The sequence below is a fragment of the Polistes dominula genome, unplaced genomic scaffold (assembly GCF_049000335.1).
Source record: "Polistes dominula isolate Pdom_NZ unplaced genomic scaffold, Pdom_raw_medaka contig_82, whole genome shotgun sequence".
Taxonomy (NCBI): Eukaryota; Metazoa; Arthropoda; class Insecta; order Hymenoptera; family Vespidae; genus Polistes; species Polistes dominula.
The window spans coordinates 5,094,010-5,121,932 of record NW_028301046.1 but is presented as its reverse complement, the minus strand read 5'-3'; the positions used below and the strand labels follow the sequence as shown (position 1 = coordinate 5,121,932).

The following is a 27,923-nucleotide window of genomic DNA, read 5'->3' as shown; positions in this document are numbered from 1 at the left end:
ATTTCGGGAAGCAGGAAACTCGCGTTAGAGTAGAATCGTGGGAGAACTAGGACAGAGGACACAGGGTATCGGTGTAGGCAATGATGTTGAGCAAACGGGAGTGAGGCTAGGGGGTGGTGCTGTTTGTAACACTGTGGCAGTAGTTGTAGTAGTAGTAGTAGAAAGTGGGAATGGAAAGCAACGATGGGGGGTGCACACTAGGCCACCACCGCACTTCTCTTCGAATCGTGGTCGCGTGATTGTAATTAGCGTTTTCGTTGCGCTTCTCGTTTCTCCTGTTGAATCTACCGATTTCCCAGAGCGCAACCCTATGAAAAACGGCCTGCTATCCAGCTAAATTACAAAATGCGTGGCTCAAAAATACTCGGAATAATTTCAGCTTTGAAGAAATTATTTTATTATTATTTTTTTTTTTTAAATTTTTATTACGCCTTTATTATATTATTATTTTATTATATTATAATTACGCCTTATTTTTCTGTTTCTCTTTTTTTGTTTTAACTTTATTAAACTCGTAAATAATCTTCGAATATTTGCATTACATAGATAACTTTTCACTCGCGTTTATTTTAATATAATTAATATATTTTTTTTTTCACTGTTCATGGAAATATCGTTAATTTCTTATTGGACAGAGGAGAATATTGTGTTGTTTATTAAAATAAATATTAATACGTAAAATCTATATATGAACTACACGTGTTTGCCGTTCTTTTATCTACTATATTTTCCCTTTGAAAAGTATCGTACGTCGTAGAAAGAGAGGCATTATTTTTCTATCTCAATGAAACCACCACCTCGTATCTCATCGTTTTGTTTCTACTTTTCGTTTCTTTTTCTTACTTTTTTTTTCTTTTAACTTCCAACGTTCTTACGTACTTTTCATTTTGTCATATCAAATTTTGCAGCATATAAAACGGTTATCGATAAAGTTGTGTAGTACAATGCTCTATGGAAACGCATTTGGTGATAACGGAAGAGAGTATGAAATCAGGGTGGTGGTAGCCGTGGTCGTTGATTTTGCTTGTAATGAAGTTTTACCGCGAATACCATTCGTTCGTTCGTTCGTCCGTTCGTTCGTTCGTCCGTTCGTTCGTTCGTTCGTCCGTTCGTTCGTTCGTCCGTTCGTTCGTTCATTCATTCGTTGAAGGGACATCAATTTTTCATCTACACGATACGAAAGATGTCGGATATAAATAACGATGCGGGAATAATAAAAAAAAAGGAAATTATGTGATATGAGGAATGTGCTTGAATATATATGAACTGCTGGAAATGCTAGCGTATCTGACATCCGGAAAAGTACACAACTGCGTGAAATATTAACGTACGTGTATGCAATACCTTAAGGCATATCAAAATAATAAAAATCTATTTGCAATTTTTACCCGAGTATCCCATACGGTTTATGAAAAATTTTGAAAAAACCACCGACCTGAAACTATTCTCGTGTTTAACGTTTCACCTCAAGATCTAAATTTCTCTTTACATTTATATACGTATTTGTTTCTATATATGTATAGACGTTTGTCAAGTACGTCAAGTGATATAAAAGCAAGATGACTGCAATAGTTTTACAATGACCACGTCGTAGAAAAATCCTAAGAGACTTCACCATCGAATACACGGCAAAGTTTTTTAAACATTACAAAAGAGCGTGTATGTTTTCTTTCAAAATTGATTTGAAAGTTTAGCTTAAAAGTTTATTTCTTGACCCACCGAGCTTCTCTCTATCGGTGAAATTTCAAAAACTTTCTGATTATTTACACGTTCAGAGAATAAAAAAATACGAGTTTTTAACGTCTTCCATATTCTTGCATTCTCGTCCTTTCCCTTTTCATAATTCTCCAGGGCAAACCTTCTCTTTTCATAAATGCCTTAACTAATGCAAACTATCTAGTATCCGACTTCTGCCAGATAATAGAAGAGTCGTTTCCCTTATTTCAAAAGAAAACATTATTCAACGTTGAACATCGAGATGAGTACTGTGTGGTAAATTAAAATGATACTTTTTTTTCATTTCAAACAAGCAATTTTATTTATTGAATCATTCCTTCCTTTCTAGTTCTCTTCTATAGGATGTATTAAATGCGTTCGTTAAAAAATAATTCTTTCGATTAGGTTTGATCATCATGGTTGATATACTTGATCGCGAAATGCATATTAATGAGTCACGGTATATCAACGTTTAATTATTATCGAGATTCTAGAAAATTGCATTTATATTTTAAATAATAATAATATATATTATCAAAGCTTTATTGTTCTTTTCGATTCAAAGTGAAACGTACCCTCGGGAATTAAACAGAACAGAAATAACCTTTCTATTATTTAACCATTTGATACGTTCCAATGTTCGAAAAATAATACAACACATCCAATAGCGGAAATTGCATGCTCGGATTTTTATTGCGATATCCTGTTCTTTAAGTGAAAATGCTTTGTTTGAAAAATTATTACAGATATATCTATATACGTTCTCGTCGTTTACAGAAGTGTAAAAATGTGACTCGCGATTCTTTTGATTCATCACTTTATTTCATATTTCTCGACGTTGCTAATAACAACGATGAGTTACGAACATTACATCGCTGTTGTTTCATAGTTTCTATTTTTTTTTATTTTTTTTATTAACTTTACGTCAGCGATTTCCCAACGCGATTTCATTTTTTCCTATCTCTTTGCTTAATTTTATTTCTCGTTCATCTATGTAAATGGTTATGGAAATCTGTTTTAAAATTTGTTTGTTTTTTTTCATTTCAATGTACATAGCAATCTATCGAGGTATACTTTAACTTTGTCGAAACGATATTCATACGTTTTGATAAAAATAAAAACAAATTATATACGCGTGTATTATTTTTACTAGAAGTGTTTATTTTAAATTATATTCGTTATTATATATACAGTTAAATATTATTATTTAATTATTTTAATTATGTATATAAATTATCACGTTAATTATAACGCGTTATAATTTAATAATAATTTATGATAATAATAATTACGTTAAAAAAGGGACTTTAATTTTAATTACGCTACTAAAAATAATGAACTGGAACAATTGACAGAACAATAATTTACCTTTCTTTATTACGTATAATTTTTTCTTTCATTTTTCCCCACTAGTTTAAAGTTATTTTATTCTTCGTTATCTCCGAGCTTGGTCGTGTATTCAGAGGAAGCTTTATTTTTTTATTTTTCCAACAAAACTTTAAAGTCTAATCTATGCTCATCGTGAGTACTCATTTTGAATGCCATTGAAATCAAATGAAATATCTTTTTTCTCGAACGAAAAATTAAAAGATTCAAACCAACCAACCAACCAACCAACCAACCAACCAACCAACCAACCAACCAACCAACCAACCAACCAACCAACCAACCCAAACAAGGTACGAACGTAGGAACGAATAATGAAACTCTATTATACAAGGGTATATACAAGACACTTTTAAAACTGAATTTTCGAAACATGATAACAGAGAATAAATTTTTACTATTATTTCTTACGACGTGATCTAGAATCATAGGCGTAGCAGGTTCAATTTACCGAACGATATACTTTAGGGAAGGTTATGCCGTTGAAACGTAATACTATTCTCTGCCGTTAGTTTCAATTTTGTCGGCTAACGTTTAGAAAGAGTAGAATACGAGAGTAACTAGAAAATTGCGAAAGTTGGAGAAAGCCATAAAATGCTGTGGTATAATTTATAAAGTATAATATTATATAAAATAAGACTGAAAATGATCAAAACTATCCTGTTTCGCGCGACAAAGTATGAATGAAATATAATAGAAAAAGTAAGAACAGAGAAAGAAAAATAAGCAAGTTATATATATATATATATATATATATATATATATATATATATATATATATATATATATATATAACTTGAGAGAGAGAGAGAGAGAGAGAGAGAGAGAGAGAGAGAGAGAAAATATAGAGATATATAAAGAGAGAAAGGAAAAAAAAGTCTAGTAGAAAGAAAGAAAAATCAAATTTACGAGGGATTACAAAGTCCTACGAAATTCTTTGTTCCGCGGAGAAAAGAAGTACTAAAAACTTTTCAGTCAGGTTTCCACGGTAATTCGGTCCTTCGCAAGAACACGAATTAGCTTCTAACTCGAGTTCGTAATGCGTAACGAGAGTAAGAGAATTTCTGTTTTGCCCTAAAGCTTGCCTCGTGAAAGCTAAGCTTCGTAAGCTCGGTGGCGTCCACTGCAAGAAAATGATTTCGTTGTAAATACATCCCAATCTGGTTTGTGGTTCGAATATTAATGTTCCTCTACGTTCGGGAAAAAAATGCAATGCATGCTTATTATCATTAAACTTTTTTAGTTCTTTCTTTATTTTATTTTATTTTTTTGTTTTTGTCATGTTATAGTCCCAGTGTATCTATACACAAATCATCAATATATTTAATTAAAGCATACGTATTCATCATATTCCCAAAACACGCATTGATTAAAAAGTGAGTATCATCGAAATGGTTGATACAAGGGGGAATTCATTTCGAAAGTCCAAAGTTTGGTAACGAGGATAATAATAGTAACCAGCATCAACTGAGAAAACGAGAGAGAGAGAGAGAAGGAGTGGAGAAAAAAAAGGAAGGAAAACCGTAACGAACTCCTCTAAATGGGAGAAACGTGTTTTGAAAAGGGTGGCTCGCGCCCGTTGCTCATCTCTCAGCTGGATCGAGAAATGAATATGTTCATGTGGAACATTTGTTATTTTAATACGTTCTCAAGTTCGAAATATTGGAGATACTTGAAGGATTTAATGAGAAATGCAAGAAGCTGAAGTAATTAAGAGGAAATGAAAGAATAAACAGGATACGTATCGGATAATTTGGAAAAAAGAAAAAGAAAAAGAAAAAAAAACGAAATAGCATGATTAAAGTAAAATTGATTTAATACAGAAAATATTGAACGGATTTAATGAGAAATGCAAGAACCTGAAGTAATATAAGAAAAAGGAAATGAAAGATATAATAGAATATGAATGTAGAATAATTTAAAAAAATAAAAGAAAGAAATAACATTATATGTGTGTGGGTGTGTGTGATCAAGTTAAAATAAATTTAATTCATCTAAAATAATATTGACCCAATAATCGAAGGGAATCCATTTTAATTCCGTCGAAATGAAAATAATTCGTAACGTCACTAGGACGATCGTTTGTATTCGTTTCCACTTACGACGCGAGTAAATGAGAACGGCAAATAAGCATTTACGTTCATTGTTCTTCGAATGAATGGAAGCGAAGCTCGGGGGCCCATGATTTAGCTTAGAAACGGTCCTACATTAGTTACGTAAGATAGCACCATGGTCGGAAATGTGAATTCTCTTTACTCTTCTATTGTCCGGCATGGAAGGAAGGTACGAAATGGCGGGGGGATATTTGCTTTATCGGCAAGGTAAACGTCGGAGCTTTTCATATACGAGAAAGAGGGAGAGAAGGAAAGAGATAGAAAGAGTCGCTGTGCTAACCCAATTTTGCTAGAAACAACAAAAGCGAAAACTCAGGGACGTATGTACGAGCAGAAAAAGAGAGAAAGAGAGAGAGAGAGAGAGAGTACTCGTGAAAAGTTCCCACACGTTATTTGCATTCCTTCGAGTTATGGATACTTTATAAGGTAGGGATGCTTTAAAGCTGACGTTAGTAACATCAATGTATGCGAAGGTGAACGAGCGAGATCTGTTGCCCAGAAATAAATCAATTTTGATCTAACGCGAATATCAAACTTCGGAACGACGAGCTTTTTACCATATTCAACGTTCTTTCAGTAATATCGAATTACAGAGTGCACCGAACGAAGGAATATTTGCAAAGAAATTTATATGATATTCGTACAACGTCCGTATCGAGGAATTTGTTTCCTTTTTTTTATTTTTATTATGTTTTATTTTTCCTTTTTTTCTTTCCTTCTTATTTTATTTTGTTCATCGGATATTTTTGTTTAAAAGCAAATTAGTTTTTCGTTCTCTCGTTCAAATAACAAGGCTCATATTTAATTAATGAAATAATTTTCAAAAATGGTCCTATAACCAAGGGTAACATTTACGGTATATTAATCCTTATATCGATCGAGTTAAAGAAAATTATAGGAAAGTGAAGTAAAATAAGTATAGCGGGCGATCGTATCGTCGCAAAATCTGCCATTTTCGATTCGAAACACGTAGAACGAGAGAGCAAGCAAGCGAGTGAGTAGTCGGACCAACTCCCTCCAACGCCTCCTCCCCCCCGCCCTTCCTGTTCATCTCGTTTTATAGGCGCGACAGACTCGAGATGCGAAGAGTCGGTCTGGTTTGAAAGTAAAGTGAAAGATACACAGGGTTCGTAACGAAGTTTTCAAAGACAACATCGTGTCTGATATCTAACGAGTTCATTCCACTCGACTGCTGCTGCCAGGAAAAATGTTGAACGAAGATCTCCGTCTAGCAGCACGCAACGAACGACGCGGCCTTCTCTTTGGCATTTTTTTTTCTTTTTTTTTTTGTACTTTTATGTTGAAATAATCTGGAATGGTATGTAAAAAGAAAATATAAGAAAAAAAAAAGCTTTCTTAAGGTATTCCGTTCAACATTCTCGACAAAAAGATGCTTCTATTTTTTGTTTTTCATTATTTCGAGTAAAATTTGATCGATAGCACAAACTAGTAAAATAAATTTGAGTTATTTTTCTGAAAGGAACCTATCTTAAATGCAAAGGTTTTTGGTAAATAAAAAAATAAGTTTACTATCAAATTGGAGCGGAGTAAATCTGTAACTATCCGAAGGAAGCATGCTCTCTGTGTTCGTATTTTTTTTTCTTTTTTTTTTATATTACCTCTGCTTCCGGAGACTGCACGGTCAAGGACTGTCTGGGTGGCTTCTCCGGAGGAACTTTCTTGAGAGTCCCAGTAAAGGTGCTCGTCGTAGTGGCACAACCACCACCACCAACACTACTACCGACATTTCCACTAACTCCAACGGTACTGCCAACAATTCCGCTGGCCGATGTCGCAGATGCACTGTCGTGACTGTCGATTTGACACTGAAGTCGATGAAACTGCGAGAACGAACCGCGCGACGTGTCTGCACGATCGAACTGGGGGAGACAAGGAAGTGGCATCTGCGACATGTTAGGTATTTGAATGGAATTCGGATCATTGACGTCGTGTTGGATACGCGGAGATAGTTTCTCACAAACGGACGACGGGCAAGCTTGAAGGCTCGAGCTTTGCGGATATGTGGTGGTCAATAAACTGTGATGGTGACTATGTACTGCCTGATGTTGGTTCTGTGACAATGAGGTTGTCTTGTCCAAATGGTCTTGATGATTACACAAAGGACTCATTTGTACTTGGTGTACGTCATTTCCAATGGCGTGCTGTTGAATTTCTGTAGCCTGTCGTTGAATCTTATCGCTACCGATTTGATTCTGCGTTTGCAAACTTTGCAATCGTGCCTGCAAGTCGCTCTGCTGATGCTGAAATTGGGCTACCTTATCTAAAATCTGATTTTGATTCTGTAGACATTGTAGTTTGGCTTGTAGGTCGCTTTGTTGGCGCTCGAATTGACTTAGTTTTTCCGAAATTAAATCGAGACTTTGCTGATTGTGTAATTGTTGTTGTTGTTGTTGAACTTGAAGTGAATCCGATTTTTCGCATTGGGAATCTAGCTGACTCTGCAAGCATTCCGTTTGACTCTTGCTGTGTGTTAACAAACTCGACGATATATTGTGACTCTTTCTGTGACTGTGTATTATGTGATCGACTTGATCGCTTTGCTTGTTGGAATTAGAGTCTCCGAAATCGGTGACTACTGTCAGTACGGTCTTCGTGTCTAATTTAGCTTCACTCAATGCCGGATATTGATGACAAAGATTTGGACTGGCTCTCTGCGACGATACGGTACTGGCAGTACCTGGCCCAAGATTAGCTACGGAACCACTGATCGGTTGATCGTCGAAATCTTTTCGAGACAATTCCATATGTTTCGTTAGATCCGCACTTACATGTCGCAAATGACGACGCTGTTCCATTATAGTACTTTGACTGATATTCGGCAAAGGTTGAAAAGCCGACTGCGACATTCTAGTTTCTTTACGTTCTTCCGATGGATGCAATGACCGTGATTCTCTTCTTTCCTCTGACTGATTACGAGATCGCGGGCTAGTAGAAAATATTTGATTTTGCATCATACTCCTCTCTAATTCCTGACGTTGCCTTTGTTCAGCCCACATTGCAAGTTCCTGCCTGGTCTTTTCGAAATTTTGATTAACAAACGAAGGACTTTTTTGATTTGCTCGATCGGCGGAAGTATCACGAATCGGCACAAAAGGCATGGGCGATCTTCTCACATCTTCCACTCTCTTACTTTCCAAATTCATCGGTGATCGCCTATGTTCTTCAAAATAATCTGATCGTCTAGTTTCTTGCGGTATGACAACTCTTTGATTTGGGCTCACGTTACCCCAATCTACTTTTCTATCCGTGGCCACGCTTTTTCGATTTTCCTGTCTCGCATCGAACGCCATAGGTGAGACTCGCAAGCTAGCGTCCAATCTTCTCTGATCTGGTGGAAATACTTGAGTTCCCTCGACTCTTTTTGGCTCAATAACCGTCGATGGTTTTCTTGATTGTACGGTCATATCTTGATTTCCATCGCCCGGGAACGTAAAAGTGATGGTATCGTTGCGTCTCTGAAAACTCGTAGTAACGTCTACGGATATGGACTTTCTGTGCTCCGATTTCGAAACGTATAAACCACATTCCGTAGTGATATTATCTACGACTTTTTCCCTAACCGTTTGGTCTCCGTTCGCGTCAACGTATAGCCCATCCTGTCTTGTTCTAGGATTTTGGTTTATCGTAGTTAAATATCTCCTTTCTTGCGTCTCACCTGCAGCGATTTGAGATCCTTGTACGATAATGGCACCCTCGCTACGATGAATCTGATCTTGGGGAGGATTTTGAGATTCGTATTTAACTTTTTGCAGTGCCGGTACGTCAACGCTAGCTGATTTTCTATGGCCCGTATCGTGTGTGATCTTAGAATTTCCACGAGGCGGTACCATCGGTTTTGGTCCACGACTTGGCCGTTCAGTCGTAGAGATCGCTATTCCGTGAGCTACATTCTGAGCGATTGGTTGAATAATCGGTTGCGTTTGATATTGACTTAACTCCTGAGTGAATCTCTGTGGATTGGGCGATTGTTGGCCAAATTGTTGAGCTTGATAGATGCCCGCGTGGGGATTGTACGGCACTGCATTCATAACAGTTTGAGGGTACTGACTATATGGATATTGAGGTTGACTACTAAATTGTGTATATCCAGGTGGTTGAGGTACTACAACGCTCGCAAAGTAGGGTGGCTGTGGACTGGCCGACTGAGAAGGTATTTGTGTTCCGTGCTGGACTGTAACGTACTGACTTTGACTCGCGAATATCGGATTGGCAACCGTGCTCTGACCATACAATGCTGGATCTCTATACGTAATGTCTCTGGTCACGTAACCAGCTCTATCCGCGTACTGAGCTTGTTGAGGATATATCTGGGAGCGAACATCAAATTGACCTCGTATTTGTGGGTATTGACTTTGCTCATAGTCCGGGGCAAATTGAGGATGGGCTTGTACAGGGACGGTTTGAGTGCTAGTTTGAGAAACGTGTTGGACTCTATCAGCGTTTGTTTTTTCTACGGTATATTGCTGAGGTGGTAGTTGACCCGTCTGAGGATGTCTATCTTCCGGTAACCCTACAACCGATTGCCTTCTTCCAGATGGATATTGTCCGGTCTGTTGATCTTGTTGTTGTTGCTGTTGTTGTTGTTGCTGCTGTTGCTGCTGTTGCGGTTGCGGTTGCTGCAGTTGAACTTGCTGTTGCGATTGTTGCTGCTGTTGATCTTGATTTTGTACAGTCGTTTGTCCCTGTTGTTGATTTCTCTCTTGTGAAAATCTTTCGTACTCCAACGTTCGATTTTCAAAACCATTGGAAAGATCTTGTTTCGTTGTATCCGTCGGTGGATTGGCCCGGCCATTTTGATTACAATCTGTCTGTTGATTTTCCATCGTCTGTCCGTTTTGATTACTTTGACCCTGTGATCCGGTTAGACCTCCTGATCCAGACTGTGACATAGCGGCGGCCCCCACCGACGGTCTTCCGCCGATGTAGCCGAGGATTCGCCCTAATCCACACACCGTGACGTCTTCTTCGCTCACCTCCTCGGAAAACTTAGACGTCGATGACGAATCGAATCGGCGACGATCTTTCGTGCCACCTAAACGTCAGAAGATCGGTGCGAGGCATGTAAACGTCGATACCCCGCCTGACTTAATTTTAATAATATTTTCGGTACGACGCCGAATATCCTCTTTTCTTAATCGAAACAGTTTTCTTGATTTTCGATCAAAATCTCCGAAAGATTCTCCTATCTCTTTTTCCGAAATTTTTTGTCCTTTATTTTTCTTCCTCTCTTTCTTCCTTCTAGAACTTTCGTTTAATATGATATTCGTCGTCGACGTCTTGCTTTTTTACACCCCCTGTGTCGAGTGACAAATTGGTATAATAATCTTAAAATCTCGTAATTGCTTACGAATCACTCTTTTTGGTTTATTTAATTTAAAATCGTATCGAGCTTTTTTTCCCTTTTCTCGTATTTTTTATTCCTTTAATACTCGTTACAAGGATTTTCTCTTCCTCTTTTGCTTTTCTTTCTTCTTTTTTAAAGTAACTTAATAAGCTCGTTGTTATTCGTTTGAATAGATAGATCATCACTTTTTATAACGTTTATGAATATATATTTATTTAAATATACGTATTAATGTCATATATATATTTATATTATTTTATATTATATCAGGTAAATAATATCGAAAGAGAATTTTGATTGATCGATACATCGATGTAAATTCTTCGAAAATTCGTTAGTTTAATTTGAAATTTTGATCCTTATTTTTGTTATGTTTTTATTTCTTTGTCCATCTTATCGCCAAGACTTTTTTGATTAAACGTTTAAATCCTTCAAATTCAACTGATCTCTACGAATCGCGAGGACCGTTTGAAATATTTAATATATCTAAGGTAGCGTGTAAATTTTGACAGTTGATATCCTCAGCAGTGGCCGTTGATGCAAGTTCCCCAAGGACGATCTGTAAAAATATAATATCTCCGTTTGGCTGACTCGGCGACGTCTTACACATCTCGCACTTTTTGAAACGTGGTAATCCAACGAACGTGCATACGATATATAAAATGGGTAAAAGTTTGGGAAAAATTGTCACCACAATATGTAGAGCTTCCGTTTTAAACGCATCAAAGTTCAACAAAACTATAAAAGCACCACGAAAAGTTTCAAATTTAAATGGTAAGCAACGTGAAAATTTAGTGTTTCTGTGGTTTTACACAGGACGAAATATTCGCATTTGGACGAATCGATAAACTGGCTGTTCGACCTCGAAACTGTCGACATTTGGAGAGTAATCTTTTTGCACTTAAACACCGTAATGGCTTTCTGGTAGAACACATACTCATAAGCCTGCTCTACGCTGACGTAAACGCTCACTTTTAGAGAGAGAGAGAGAGAAATATTCGACCACTTTAACGTTTATACAGTTTGTTCATTCGTATGTTCGTTCAAAACGACAGTCAAATCATTTCGTACTACTTATACGGTCTGTGACATATATCATACGCCATTAACATTTACTCGTCGAATTTATTGAAATTCTCTTCGTTTTCCCCCTACCCATTCGTTCATTTCTACGTTAAAATTCTCGAACTAATACGCAATAAAAGTTTTGTTTCTTTCGATACAATTAGAACGGGAAATCAATGCAATAGAAGTTATGAAAGTTCATTTAAAATTATATACAAACAAAAATCCATACAAGTCGATATTAAAAAAAAAAAAAATTGAACCAATCGAAAAATTCCATAGTGTAGTGGAAGGGTAATTCGTTCTACGTGAAACCATAATAATTAACTTCAGTTACCTACGTCAATGGATTTTTTTATACTTTTTTTTTTAGGACAATATTTTATACCCGATGTATTGACGTAGTACGAGATAGTAAAAAAATGGAAAATTCTTTGGAAATTGGAAGCAATCAAAGTATTGTTGGCAATCCACCGTTGATACAGAGATAATATAAAGCGGATGAGTAAAAAAAAGGAGGAGGAGGGAATACGAGTTAGAAAAAACCGTGATAGTGGAGAAACGATCAATCCCTGTTCATCGAAAACAAGAGAATTGTTTTCAACGTTCTCTGAAATATACATATATTGGTAATAATTTTTTTTCATCGCAGCTAACTTTTTACGACAGATGAAATAGGCGACCTAACCCTCGATTTTTCTAAATTAAAAACAACTTCTTAGTAAGGTACTATAAGTAAATTCATGCTAACATTTTCACAGGATTTACGGATAGAGATCGTTGGTAATCCGTTTAGCAACACGTGAACTGATCTCTTATGCGTAATCTACTCTCCTGTAGCACAGTTAAAGTGCGATCCAGTGGAAGCGTCGCGTTTAACGTTTGTCACGAACGAGCTATTATCTACACAACAAACTGTTTTCTCTGTCCTTTGATTCGTTTTCTTCATGTCGTAATTTTTTTCTTTTTTTTTTTTTTATCGTAAAACTCTTCTCGGTGAAGAAAGGAGGTACAGATAAAACGAGACAAAGTGTGTAAAAATACTTTTTTCTTTCTTTTTTTTCATATTTTTTTATTTTTATGTTTCTAACCACCACTCACGTTGCAACCCTCGGTTATATCTCTGTAAGTTTTGCAACATCCTGCTCGTAAAAACGGGATTTATCTGTGTGGCAACTGGAGCACGTGCTCCCCATATCGCAGAAAAAAAGAATTAATATCCACTTATTCTCTATTAGAACGGTTACTCGATGAAAATCTTTTTCCTACTGTGATTTTTTTTTATATATTTCCATTATTATTATTATTGCTATTATTACTATTATTATTATTATTATTATTATTATTATTATTATTATTATTATTATTATTATTATTATTATTAGTTGTTTTCGTATAATCTACGAATCGATAATATTAACATTTATGTTCGATAACCATATTTACTTAAATCTATAAACGTTATGTATATATACATATGTGATTAGAGATCGTTTCACATTCAAGCAATTCGTTCGTTGCCCGATACAATTAATTACAAACAAGGGAGAATATCTCGTCAATACAATCGAGAAACCCGATTGACCCATTTAACGTGTACAATTATTTAGTTACTTCTATATGTTGACGTATTTTAGTTCCATTTTCATATTTTTTTTAAATTTCTTTTTTTTTCATTTTTCTTTTCATTTTATACACAATGCACGTATAATACTTACGCGCATGGCAATTGACAAATAAATAATAACATTATTTATTTATTTATCCGAAATAGAAAGAGAGAGAGAGAAAAAAGAAGAAAGTAGAGAGGATAAAATTAATTTGATTAAAAGGTTAATCGGTGAGTTTTAATATGTACAATTTTCCACCGAACATAGGCAAGCAAGCAGAGATTAAATATAATTCAAAAATTATTTATTCCAATTAAGTTTTACCGTAACAAGTATTGAACATTTAATTAAATAAACCCACCCTCGGTTAGACTGAATTGAAAAGTTTTTTTAATAATATGTCGAAAAAAAAATAAAAATTAGTTTGATCTCAAAAGAAAAAAAAAGAAAGAAGAATTGTTTCCATGTCCTCCAAAATTGTTCTCGATTCATCAACGTTACATAGCGTAATTTGATGTAACCAGGAACTAGTAAAATTGGAAGAAACAGACAAATAATCACAGGAAATTACAAAACTTATAGACCAATCGTATTTATTTGAAAGTTAAGTTTTGCCTTTGGGAAGGGAAGGATGAGATAAAAGGTTACAAGAGATAGAAATAGAAAGAGAAAGAGAGAGAGAGAGAGAGAGAGAGTTGAGAACCAATAAACCATCAGGAAACTACTCCTCGAAGATAACTCGGAAAATTTCGTTGGAAGACTACCAGGTCGGTTTTATGATCGTTCATACGTACTATGTTGAACGTGTTCATACATATACTCACATTTCCAAGTCTTATACGGAAACACGCTAAGCGTACCGTCCACAGAATGCTTTGATCGAGTATACGGGTGATACGTTCTCCGTTCGGAATCTGGAACGAGTTCATACACGTGCTTCTCAACCACCAACATTGCAGACAGAAGTAGAGAAAGAGAGAAAGAGAGAGAGAGAGAGAGAAAAAAAGAATTCCACTTTCATAACGTTACTTTCTCATTGCAATATCAATCGTCAATCCATTCAAAGTAAAATCTACGCGTCCAACGAACTCACTACAAGAAAAACAAATATGGAAAATATAATCGTACATCGAACAAGAGGTAGAGACACATATACAGGGTATGTCACAAGAAAAATCAATTTACAAATGAGTCTCAATCTATTAAGAGAATTGTAATATTATGAGAGTTATCATTTTATGTTATAAATTTTTTTATTACTATTTAATACTCTTACGATTATCACCGATTATATCCGGCATCTGTCCGTAATCTAACGACATGTGCAATAACGATACCAGAATTAGACAACACAGAAGAAAAAGAATTCTTGACGACCCGAGTTAAGTATCTTCGTCTTGCAAGGACACACTTGAAGTTCTAAAAATACAACACAATCTTCAGGTATATGATGTACACTAACTGTATAACGACCCATTAATTAGTGAAGTACTGATGGTTAATTAAGAGTTTAAAAAAAACATCGACACTCGAGTTACCTGTGAAAAGAAAAAATGTAGAATGTAGAATGTACGATAAAGTGACCTTTAGGACATACTGTATTTCTATACATACATATATACAGATCGTATGTATATAAATATGTATGTCTCAGGTATAGAAAGAGAACTTAGCAAAAGACAAAGATATTTTCTACGTCCAAGATTCCTCCTCGACGATTTGTTACAGTCCACATTTCTCTACCAAGCATTCATTTTTATTTGTCACCTTTTATTAGTCTCGCAACATCACGACCCCTTTTCTATTCGTACGATTTCAAAATGTCACCTTTTTGTATGCGAACATTTTTCTCCGTAAGAAAAAAAAAATATTCAAAATGTTTTTCCAATTTCGTTTAGGATAAGTGATACTTTTAGAATGATTAAACGTGTTCGTATCGATTAGGTTTTCTCTCACTTTTTTTCTCTTTCTCTTCCTCAGCAGCATATTCGTTGATCGCATAAATAATAGATATAATTTAGATACGTTTTTGTTGCATTCCTCATTTCACCAAAGCATTCGCTAATTACGTTTTAACAACCGAAACGATACGCTATTCCCTGTTTCTTGTCAAAGACCAAGATGTGCTTACGTGGTAAAACGCGTATTGATCTTGTTACAAAGTCATGGAATTCTACCTTTCCTATCTTGCGTAGAATTCTATAAATCTCAGAGCACTATCGTTTCATACCATTATTTGTCGCAAATGTATTTGTGTATCTGTGTTTGCTCGTCCTATGTTTACGAAAATATTCACTCCGTATATTTTATGCAACGTATAATATCGTCGTAAATGAAGAAATAATAATAATAATAATAATAATAATAATAATAATAATAATAATAATATCAAAATATTCATATAAATTTAATTAAAATGAAATAAAGAATGCTTACGCAAACTTGTTTTCTCGTAAATATCAATGAATTTGTAAAATAACGTGTTCGATCGTATTTAATGCACGACGAGAGAGCGACGCTTTTTAATAGTTATTATATCGATCAAAATAAAACGTTCATTGAATTAAATATACGAGCAGAACAGCGGAAAGTATTGATCCAGAAAATGAAAACAGAAAGAAGAAAAAAACATACTTTTTTTATTTAAAGAATAAAAGCAGGAAGAAAGAAAATGTTGGAGATGGAAAAATAACGTTATAAAATAACGATGTATTCGAGTGAATAATCGAAGGATAAATAAACTTTTCATTTAAATTAATTATGCTAATTTTTCTTTCTCGTTCGTTTCTCGTCTACATTAATCGTTTCTTATTGGACATTTGTTAAATCGTGAAAAATAAAATAAAACAAGAAAAAAAAGAAGAAATCTTTTAGCATAAAAGAATAAAACGATATCATTCGAAAGTTCTTTTATTACTCATTGACATTTGTATTTTTAAGCTGACACTTTTGAACAGAAAAGAGACTACGAGTACTTATGTTATATATGTATATGTATATAATACATATAATACGGATTACTTTACTCGCGTGAAATTTGTTTCATAGTTACACGTTGAAAATAGATTCAAAGAGTATCGTATATCATAAAGGGTATAGTAAGAGGGTTCGGAGAGGAAAATCATATCAAATGTCGCAAGAGGACACTAGGATCGTAGTACGAACTAAAAGCCTCCGGGAAAGATCCGATTTAATCGGGTCGTAATATTTCGTCGTGAGGTTAATCGAATCCCGGAGTGGTCCGATTGGCGCGCGACCAAGAGTTTAAACTGGTACTCTCCGTATGGCTGTGAACGATAGGAAGATCGATTAAAATCGATTACAAAATAAGAGGAACGGGGGAGAAAAAAAGTAAAAAGGAAAAAAAATGAAGAAAAAGAGGAGGAAACTCGATGAAAAGATGGAAGGAAATAGGTAGAGCATTAATTGCCAATCGATTCTTCGTAAAACGAGACGAAAAATTGACGCTTTAGGGGAGAAAGGAGGATGCCATCTGGAACTTGTCAGATTTAAATTTCCCTATATTGAATTTTAAATTTACAACAAATCGATAAACGAACTATTGTTCGTTGGTTGGACGTTGCTGGTATCATTGAAATTTCACGATAGGGAGAGTTTAATATTCGTGCGTTATCTATCGCAAACGTGTGTAACCCTTCGTTCTCGAGACTGAAAAGGTGATAGAGAGAAAGAGAGAGATAGAGAGAAAGAAAGAGAGAGAGAAAACACGACCAGATCGTCATATTCTCTAAAGTGGAACGAAAATTCCAAACCTTTGGAGTTTCTACAGACCGTATACAGAAGTCCGTTGATAATAACGATATCGTTCGTAGTCTCCTCCGACCTTTACGACAAGGCTGATTTTTATTTCGACTTCACAGCAGATGTATGTTTGTTTCTATTCTCTTTATCAGTTTCCATGCTAACAGGTATATATATATACGATGTCGTATTATAGCGATAAGTATAAATGTAGGAAAAGTGTTATTGTTACGAGATCATTGACATTGCGGTGTGGTTAGTATCTGATCTTTCTAACTTTTGAGGATAGAACAAGATCCACGAATGAAACGACCCTGTTACATGATAGGACGAAAGAGATACTTTGAAAATGATAAGTAACTTTTAGATTTATTATATCTTACACCCTTAAGCCAAAATTATATAGAGACTCTAAAATTATTTTAGTATTAATTACAAAGTACAAGATATCGCGCTTCTGTTTATACATTTCTATCCTATTTAAAGAGGAAGGAAAATGTTGTATTTTGATTTTGATTATAGACTTAACTAGAGATCGTTATAAAAGAAACTTTAACTCGAATATTTAGAAGAAAAATAAGATAAGGGATCGAATGAGTTTGGAGGAGTCTGTCACAAAACGATACGCTTATTATTTTTCCTCGTGGCGAGAGACACCATTAGTTAGCTTATTGTTAGTAGCATTCTAATTTCCATATTTATCAAGCCGATGGTGGAAGTTTCTTCGTTTAACTTAGTTGCACCAGTCGAAAGTTTGGCTATCAGAACCGAACGAAGTTTCGTACACGAAAACTATCGCTCCTATTTTGTTGCCTCAGTATAAAAAGGGGTAAGAAAATATATTATATACACGAAATAAAATCATTGTTCGTTCAAAATTTCATCTTTAAAAATACAATCGAACGAACGGTTTATTAAATTCGATGCAATTTCTCTTGGAGAAAAATTAATCTATTTTTTTTTTTTTTGGTTTTTTGTCTTTTTTTTTTGTTTAACGAAAACTCGATGAAAATTATACTCGGTTTTCGCATCGACGATATACATATATCGTGTTCCCTATCGACGTTTTGGCTATAAATAAAAACAAATTTGTATTTCCTCGGATATAATCGGATTGACAATAATCATCGTCATTTGAAAATCGAGCGAGAGAGAGAGAGAGAAAGAGACAGAGCCGTTATCGTTATTTTAAAATAAAACAAAAAAAAAACGTTTCGAATATACATATTTGTTTGTCTACTACATTATTACAATCTACTGCATATTTTCCTAATACATGTGTTGAAATTCATATTTGCACCCAAAGTGAATCTCATTTAAAGAGAAATTATGCGTTCCTTTACATTAGCTCATTGCACTGATTATACCTTTTGCCCTAAACCATTTCTTCAAGCTTTTCACCCTATACCTCTTTCTCCCACTACAAAGGATAACGAACCATGAAAGATTAATTCAAAGTTAGCTCGTTTCAATGAAGTTCTCTTCTCTAAAGCTATGGAAATTCTTTCATTCGTTAAAAATGTTTCATTTATTTATATCATCAACGATACGATACGTTGTCTTTACGGTCGATTAAAAATAGCAAAACAACAACAAATTGCAATGGAAATAATGATAAAATCTAACGCGATGTAAAAGAATAAAAGGGTGAAAAAAAGACAAAAAAAAGTAATAAATCGACTAACGTGGAACGAAAAGTGGAGAGAAAAAGGGTGAGGGAATAGAGAAGAAATAAGAAGGGAACGTTGAGAAGAAGGTAAGGAAACATTGTATCTCTTTTAAAAATTTTCCCCATAATGTTAAAGCGTTCCCTAAGCGTCATAATAAATGAAGCGAACGGGCGCAGACTACGAAACCTCTTGGCTTGATGAGGAAGTAAAGGCGGGGATGGGAAAGAAGAAAAGAGGAGAAAAGAAAAGAAAAAAAAATAAAGAAAGAAAGAGAGAGAAGAAAATGTCTTTCGCTTTGGAAGAAATGCGAGAGATGGAAATTAGAATGCTGGAGAGAAGCTACCATGCGAACGAGAGAAAAAGAGACGATGGAAATTTGTAGGAAGACAAGAAACGTTTGTTCGTTACTGATTTGCTCGTATATTCGTGAAACGTCTTACCAGAAATATTTTCCTACAAATGAAAAGTCAAATTACGAAGTAAGAATATGCATCATTCGTTGTACTAATTGCTGTATTAATAATCTCATTTTAAATATTTGTTTTATCATTTTCAAAAGTAGATGAAGATTCATAGAAACAAACAAAAAGAAGATTATTATTTCTCTCTCTCTCTCTCTCTCTCTCTCTCTCTCTGTTTCTTTCTTTTTGTTGCTTTACTTAATAAAACAGAGTGTAAATGAGTTATTCTAGAAATGTTAGCTGGATTATAGCGGCATAATGACGAAACTTTAAAACGCTTCTACCAGTGTTAAGACTACTTTCTTCAATGTAGATGTTAGAGGTATAATAAGTATATCTATAGTAAGATGTGTCTCTTAAGACTAAGATCTCGCTAAGCAAGGTAATAAATGAAGAGGATACGTGAATACTACTGTGAAGCTCTAGGATCACGAACAGAGATACCTTTTAAGATAAGGGAAATACTCATTAATACAAACACACGACCCTAATAGCTAATATATCATCCCTTTTTTTATTTCTCCATTATTCCATCATTGAAAACAATCTTTAAAAAAAAAAAAAAAAAATCTCATCTTTTTAACATAGCCCTGACGTTACCCAAATCTCTAATAAATCATCGTTTTATTTTTCTCTCATTTCTTACATTAAAAACAATCTTTCGAAACAAAAAAAGAAGAAAAACAAGGTAAATTTCATTTTTTTAACTTATCCCTGATGCGACCCTAATCACAAATAAATCATATTTTTGTTTACTACCATCCCTTAGATTGAAAAAAAAAACAATCTTTCAAGAAAAGGGAAAATTTCTTCTTCTTTCTTTTTCTCAGTTTTTTCTTCTTTATACAAGAAGGATGCTATAAATCGTTTTGAATATTGAATGTTACACAAGATCTAATGCACCAACGTAGCTTTAGCTTTAAAAGAAGGAATGAAGGATTTTCTTCTATCATGGACGTTTTAAATCTTCTAAAACAAACGGCTGGTTGGATGAGTAAATGAAGATCCCGGCGAATGAGAAATACGAATGCTCGGCTTACACCGAATCGTTTTGCTAAAAGAAACGAACGACTGATCGATATAGAAAGAGGGTAAACGTTTACGTAAGTTGATTTAGTTTTGCCTGGGAAATAAGTTGATCGTGATAGTCTTTCTTTACTTCTATTCTTCTTTTTCATTTTCTCTTTCTCTCTCTTTCTCTCTTTTTCTGTGATATTTCATTTCAGTCTATTCGTGTGAGGTTCCGTGTGTCTTTGTGTGTGTCGATACTATCTTTCGTTCTCTATAGAGAGAAGAAAATTAAGGAGAAATTTCTCAAATAATTCAACGATATTGAATTGAACTTATTTCCAACATAAATAAGAACCACAATGACGTTTCTTCAAATGTGTAAGTATCATAAATTAATTAGTCCAATTGAATTTATTATCAATTCAGTTTTTGAAGTAAAACTTCTTAAGCAAACGTTAACGATAAAATTTGATCAAACGACATGGAAAGAGAAGGAACAAGAGGTAGAAATAAAGAGAGAGAATGAGAGAGTTAGAACTCATACAGTCAAACGAACAGTTAAACGAAATTATGGAAGGATTTAGTAAGGTGCGCTATTCGTGTGTGTATGTGTGTGTCTTTGTCTGTCTATGATATGCGTCTAATTGTAAATAAAAGCAGAAAATGTAAGTTCAAAGAAATAATAATCCGTTATTTGTTATTGTTATTCTTTCGGAAAGTCGTATAAAAAATATTCAATTAGAACTTTCACATAAAGGACAATTAGCCAGTCTTACGGTGGATTTCGAAGAGAGCGGTACGTCAAATTTATACCACGTGCTTTTAAACTACAATATACATTTATTTTGATTAATTATCAAATCAATTAAGGTAAACTAAACACTGTACTGTACTCTGCTCTAATATTTTTTTTTTATTTAAACTAAAATAAATTTGTTTTTAGCGTTCCTGGTCAGTGATGATTTTAAATTGAAAATTTTCATTTAATAAATTATTCAATTAAGATTGTTTAATATTCCATTTATATTAATGAATATTTTATTTTTAAACAAACATACTTTTTATATTATTAACACTTTAATAAGTATTAATCTGATTTAAAAAATATTTAAATAGCAGCAAAAAAAAAGAGGACAACTTTATAGATTTATCTTTGAAAAAAATCATCGATCGATTTTAATAATATTTGATTTTTTTTAAGTGTTTTAACGCGAAAGAGAAGGAAGATTTTCTAACTAAGAAGTTAGTTATCCTTAATGAGGCATATTACGAAAGTAACTTTATTAAAGCGTCGTGTGGTTTAACAATCTCGAAAATTTAATCACCCTAGAAAATTAGAAATATCTCGTATAGCATGGTTATATGGACGCACAACAAACTCAAACTCCTAAACTATTTTCAATTGACGTCACTCGAACGATTCGTAGTTTAGAGAATTTGTTGGATGTTTCTCTTTCAGTTTCTATATATTTCTGTTGAATAATAATTAACTAACCGTAAAGTTTCTAACCGTACAAGGCAGATCATCCCATAAGAAACTACGTTTCCCCAATATTCCTCTTGATTTGATAGCTGATAGAATTTCAAGTGAAAATCCTCAAATATTTATTTGATTAATAAATTGCAATAAAAGTTTGGTGTTGAGAAATATTATAAAATTTCAATTAAAAACGAGTAATAATTAATTTAACAAAAGCTTCGTACGACTATCGTTGAATTATTAATTATGTATAAATGTACGTTTCAATATGTGGATAAATAAACGAGGATTAAAATTAAAGATAAAATATTTTGGCCCAGCAGTCGATATAAATAAAAAATTTAACGCAAATTTAAGTCACCGATGGGTAAAAAAAGGAAATACATTTATTTAAACTTATTTTTTTTTCTTTGTTCTTTTTTTTTAACTAATATACATAAGTCGTTTCAATTTTTCGTCATTTTCAGATCCATTATAACCGAGATACCAAAAGTGATCATATCCTACCCTCCATTTTCCTAAAAGATCAAATTATAATTTTCCAAGGGGTTTACTCGCTCGACGTAAATGTAGGGAATAAAAAAAATGAAAACACCTCATAAATTTTGTTTTCATGTAATATCCAAAACTTTGTGGTTAAAAAAAAAATGGAGAATTCGTCGTTACCTTCGACCTTTTTTCCGTTTTCTTATCTCCCCACATTTTCTCACCACTTCACTTTCTTCTTCTTCTTCTTCTTCTTATCTCGCTTTTTGTCCTGAATCAGACAGAGATAGTCGAATCTTTCGAGAATAAAAAGAAAAGATTAAGATATAGAAATAAGTGTCGGAAAGTTTATTCCCTTTTATTTTACTTTTATACCTAATCTTTTTCTTTTTTCTTTTCTTTTTTCTCTTCTTTCGAAAAAAACGTTCTACGTACTAGCGGTCGAAAATTTTCGATTATCGATAAAACGTGCAACTGCAGCCTACAAGATAATTGCTTCCTAGCTGGAAAAGAGATCTAAATTCTCTGGTTCGAGTTCACCGAGAAAGTAGAGAGAGAGAGAGAGAGAAAGAGAGTTACGTGAGCAGCCTTCTAAATCAAAGTATCCAGCAGGGTGCCAGACTGCCGAATAAAATCCAAGCTCTCGTCTCATCTCACTTTTCTTTTATTTTTCTATTTTTTTTTTTTTTTATTCTCTTTTTCCATTTTTTTTTCTTTTTCTTGAGAAAGAGAGAGAGAGAGAGAGAGAGAATATCGTACTTTCATGTATATCTGGGTGTTCGTTTCTTTTCTGTACTAGACCTACATGTGTATAGACGTACCAAGGTGCATAAATAACGCATATACTTAGAGGTGCATGCATAGGTATGCATCTATGTTACGGCACATAGTCACACGTATACGAATCTTTCTTCGTGCATTAGAAAACGTGAAAAAGTCGTGTCAGGATAAAATACCCTTATTGCATTTCCTAGCCGTTCTGAAAATTCTCACGTGAGATACATTCGAATCTCTGTAATAAGCATCTTACACTTTTCCATCGTGAAAACTCGAATCCTTTACGTTGGCTCGACGTACGGAATTTCTATGGGACTATTGATTGGTTATATCGCTGAGATATATAGATATGTAATACAGATATATAGTACATACATATATATATGTGTAGATAGATATAGTGTTCTGTGTCTATAGACATATTATATCTATTTGACACTATTATCGATTCGTTCTAAGTCAATAATAAATAATCTAAACACATTGTTTATAATTAGATGCAATATTTTACATCAAATCTTATGTTAATATATTTTAATTTATGTTAATATATTGTTAAAGGTTGATATTGAGAAGACTGTTGTTTTATATTAATTTAAATATTATTTAATATTCAATTAAAAAATATATATTTGATTAATATAACTTGGTTTTTATTTTTAGATTTTAAATCAAACTCAACTGTTACGCTATTTCTTTTGATCTTTTCGTCTATCTATCTTGCCATTTATATATATATATATATATTCCCTATATTCTGACTCACATACTTTTGTTTATTCATACTTATACATTCTCACATTTATACTATCTAACGGACTTCTTACACATTACATTCATAATAACTCAGACATGAAACACTTATTTCTTACATATATATAAAAGTGAACGAACTCGGATAGAGGTAAAAAAGAAAGAAGGAAAAAAGATAAAAAGACAGAAGAAGAAAAGATTATCAAAGATGAGAAAGTAAGCGAGATGTAAGCTTTCGTGCGAGAGAAAAATCCGTAAAAGGAAAATCCGTAGAATACAGTATCCATCAAACTATCTATCTATCTATCTATCTATCTATCTATCTATCTATCTATCTATCTATCTATCTATGTATCTATCTGTCTGTCTGTCTGTCTACTACGTGCAAGGATCGTTCTCGAACATTTGATTCGACCTCGATTCTTTAACTGTACGCGTCACGTCTCATTTAATCCGCCGTTTTGTAATACACATCTATAAAAATATCGTGTTCAGGCAAATCTGACAATAAATCGTATATTTCGCGTCGTTGGTATTTACGAAGGATCCACGGTAGGTACGTATGATTATACGAAACATTGAATTTTCTTTTTCTTCGTTTGATTTTTTTGTTTTATTTTTCCTGATATACTAAATAAAATACGCCGAGAGGAAACATACATTTATACGATGTTGAAAAAACGATCATTTATAAAAATCTCACGCGTCGTATATTAATACTCGTTGGAAAGTTTAAAAGTATAATAATGAGTCGATTCCTACTACGCGTACAAATTTATTTTCTCACAATTTTCAAATATTATGCTATCTGAATAGATCTACTCACTTTGATACCAGATTGCATGATGACAACGGAGATGAACGAAACGAGAAATATCTGTTTTTAATCTGAAATAGCGAGGAGTTTCAACCGAGATAACAAATTAAAATGTATTTCTCTCTCTCTCTCTCTTCTCTTTTTTTTCTTTCTTTCTCTCTTTCTCATTTACACTTTCACTCTCATTTTCATACTCTCTTTTAGATTAATCTGCAGTAAATTCTATAGCAGATACAATTCTTCATTTTATATTATTTTTCACCTCGCTTCCAATAATTTAAAGAAAAATTAAATATCGAAATTCTTATTTATTCATTGTTGAAATTATTATATTATTAAATAGGTGCACAAATTATTATTCCTTTCTTTATTTCTTTATCCGAATCCAAGAGTGTTTGGACGAAGTTCGTTTTATGGTTTGTTTATTTTTAAGATAAACGATGTCACGTGAAAAGTGGACGGGAAAGAAAGAGATACCCAAAATGTGAACACTTTGTTCTATATTTTTTCTAGTTTTTACATAGGAGAGTTAGTATAATGATCTTTTTCGTTTGTTTTCCACGTGCATACGAAATATATTAGATGTAGCAATTAATTAAGTGCTTTAACATTAAATTCATTGCATCGATTCGTCATTGTTTTTTCTCGTCGAGAAATATGGTTTTGAAGAAAATTGAAACGAAAATAAAAAAATTTTGTTATAAAAATAACAGGTGTGTGATTAATTTACAATTAAATAGTTTTATGTAAATGTCATCGAAAAGAATAATACGTCTAATGGAATAAAAAGAGATGAAATGAATATCCATATATAATACATTGATTTTATTCAATAATATCAACACAATTATAGATCGTATAATTCGTGTCAATCTTTTAACTATATCTACCCAACTAGACAAGCTCCACTACGCACTCGAAAAAGAGCTTTTTCTCCCATTCGTTGAATCATTTATCTTTCCAGTCGGTGTCTTTTCAACCCCTTTCTACAATCCCAATTCTTATTCATGGGTCGCTTCCTCGTATGCGAAACGTCCTAAAATGTCAACGGAGTTAACTTATCGCCGAAACGTTTCTGCATGACGTCTAGGGACTTAAACAACGCTGAAACTCCCCATCATCCGTCTTGGTTTTTTTTCTGGAGGGGGAGGGGAGTCGAAGGAAAGGAAAGGAGGAGATAGAAAAAAAAGAGAAAAGGTGCTTTTCTTATGATCGTACTATTGCTTTCTCTAGCAATTTTACGATACCTGGGATAAGAAAAAAAAATGTAACAAAAACGGGAAAATGAGAAATGTCGTTTCGATATCGGAACGAACAACGAACGATCATTATAGTATTGGTTTTATAATGTTCCTATATATATAGAATATTCGAGAAATATTGATAACAATTTGACAAATTCGATAAATTGAATTTCCTTTTTTAAAATTAATTCTTTCGAAATGTTCAACTTATGATATACAGCGATTTAAATTGAAGATATCTGTCGAATAAAGTAGAAAAATAGAAAAAGTTAAACAATCGAATACTTTGAAGATATATCGAAGGAAAAGTGCAGACTTTCGTAAGATAAATTGTCCCAGTGTACGCAGATTTATATCTCTCTGGCAAGTTTCTTCTTCTCTTGAGGAATTTGTATTTTTTTTCTTTTTTTAAAAAAGAATCTGGAGAATCCTCACGGTAATGGGGAATGCAATTATGATACTCGCGTATTCTATGCGCACGAGTAAAAACGTTAGCGAGGTTTTATGATATCATAACACGTATCTCTACGGTTACATAATTAAACCACAACATTGGTAGAAGAATCGAGAATCGTGGTGAAATTGGAAGGTAATAAGTAGATAAAAGAAGCTGTGTTCAATTTATTATCTCGTTAAATACATTTTTTCATTTTGTATTTTCTTTCCTTTTTTTTTTGCAAATTTAATTATACGATTAAATTCCTACTCGTTGAGTTGAAGGAACAAATTTTTCATATTCTCAAATGAGCTCGAAATTATCTACATAACGGGAAAGAGAGAGAGAAATATATAGATAGATGGAATGAGAAAATCGTAACTATGACAAAATGATGAGCATTCCTACAAATGAAATTCCACTTTTAGTTGAAATGATGGTGATTTGATTGCGATAAAGCGTTACAATGACGAGGAAAACAGTGACATATTTCGTAAAATCTATCGTAACGAAATGTTACGCTCATATTACATTACTTGTCCTCATATTAAAATGTACGTAAAAATTTATATGACTGGGACTACCTGCCTGCATCAAGGATTCGTTTGTTTTATCACAATATTGCTTTTATTTAAAACCTAAAGTACATCGTCGATGAGTACATCGTAAAACTCGGATACTAGTCATGAGGCACATTAAAGAAACGCACTTAAGAAACACCTGCGTTCCATGAAGCGTTAGCTTTCCCCCTTTTCTCGTGTAGTGAAATATTTTCTGTCTAAAGGATACATTCTTTATCCCTCCTTCCCCCTATCCAGGAAAGTTTTACCACAGTCTATGGGGTTCGCAATGCTGAATGTAAAATTTTACAGGCCACCGAACGTTGTCCGGTGCAATGCTCGTTGTTTATCCATACCGTGCCTACGTCGCATTACTTTGATCATTCTGCTACATTAACAACACAATAGAATATACACGGTGTCCTAAAACTTCCTTTACCGAGCTGAAAAATTACACGTTTCTCTTTTATTTTTTTTTTTTGCAGATTCATATCCTATAATGAAAAAGAAAGAAGAATAATTTGGAACATTTCACGTATGCATCAAAGGGGTAAAATAAATAAATAATTACGATTTTTGTGTTTTGATTTTTTATCACTATTAATATCAAATATCATAAGGATTCCAATGATTAAAGTAAAATTTTTATTTCACTTTTTCAATAATAATCAGTAGAGCTAGAGCCAATATTGTTTTGTACCGTATAAAAAAAGAAATATAACTCTCAAATCGTTTTACGCATCGCATCGTTTGATTTAATTAAAGTCATAAATTTCGATGCAATGTGTGTAATAACCATGGTAAAAATAACTTGTAACGTTTTAATTGGTCTACCTTGTATATATTGTTATATTATATATCGTTTTTATAAACTACGGTAAAATATATTTTCTCGAAGAAAAGTATAACTTTATTTTAAGCGCATTAAATATTTATAAATTGATTCGAAATAAAGAAAAATTTAAAAAAAGAAGGAAAGAAAAAAGAAAAGAAGAGCGAATTATATTTTATCTCTTCATTAGTTTCGTATTTCTATACGTTGTAATTGATGAGTTTGTAATATACTAATAATACCTTAGAAAACTAACTTTCCTTATTCGCCATCAATTTCAATAATAATTGTGGTACCTTGCGAATATCGTAGAAGGGTCTCTTAATTAAGCGAAACTGGTTCCAGTCTATAAATCGAGTTTATACGTAAGATCAAAAT

General features: G+C 33.5%; 1 protein-coding gene across 1 annotated transcript in view; it reads right to left on the bottom strand.

Moving 5' to 3' along the window:
- LOC107074580 (uncharacterized) overlaps positions 1 to 27,923 on the bottom strand; it is a 384,592-nt gene that overhangs the window by 332,196 nt on the left and 24,473 nt on the right. Inside the window, exon 2 of the mRNA XM_015336134.2 lies at positions 6,836 to 11,140. Within this exon, the coding sequence (XP_015191620.2) occupies positions 6,836 to 10,126 (3,291 nt within the window). The 5' untranslated portion in view covers positions 10,127 to 11,140. The remainder of the gene's footprint in view (positions 1 to 6,835; positions 11,141 to 27,923) is intronic.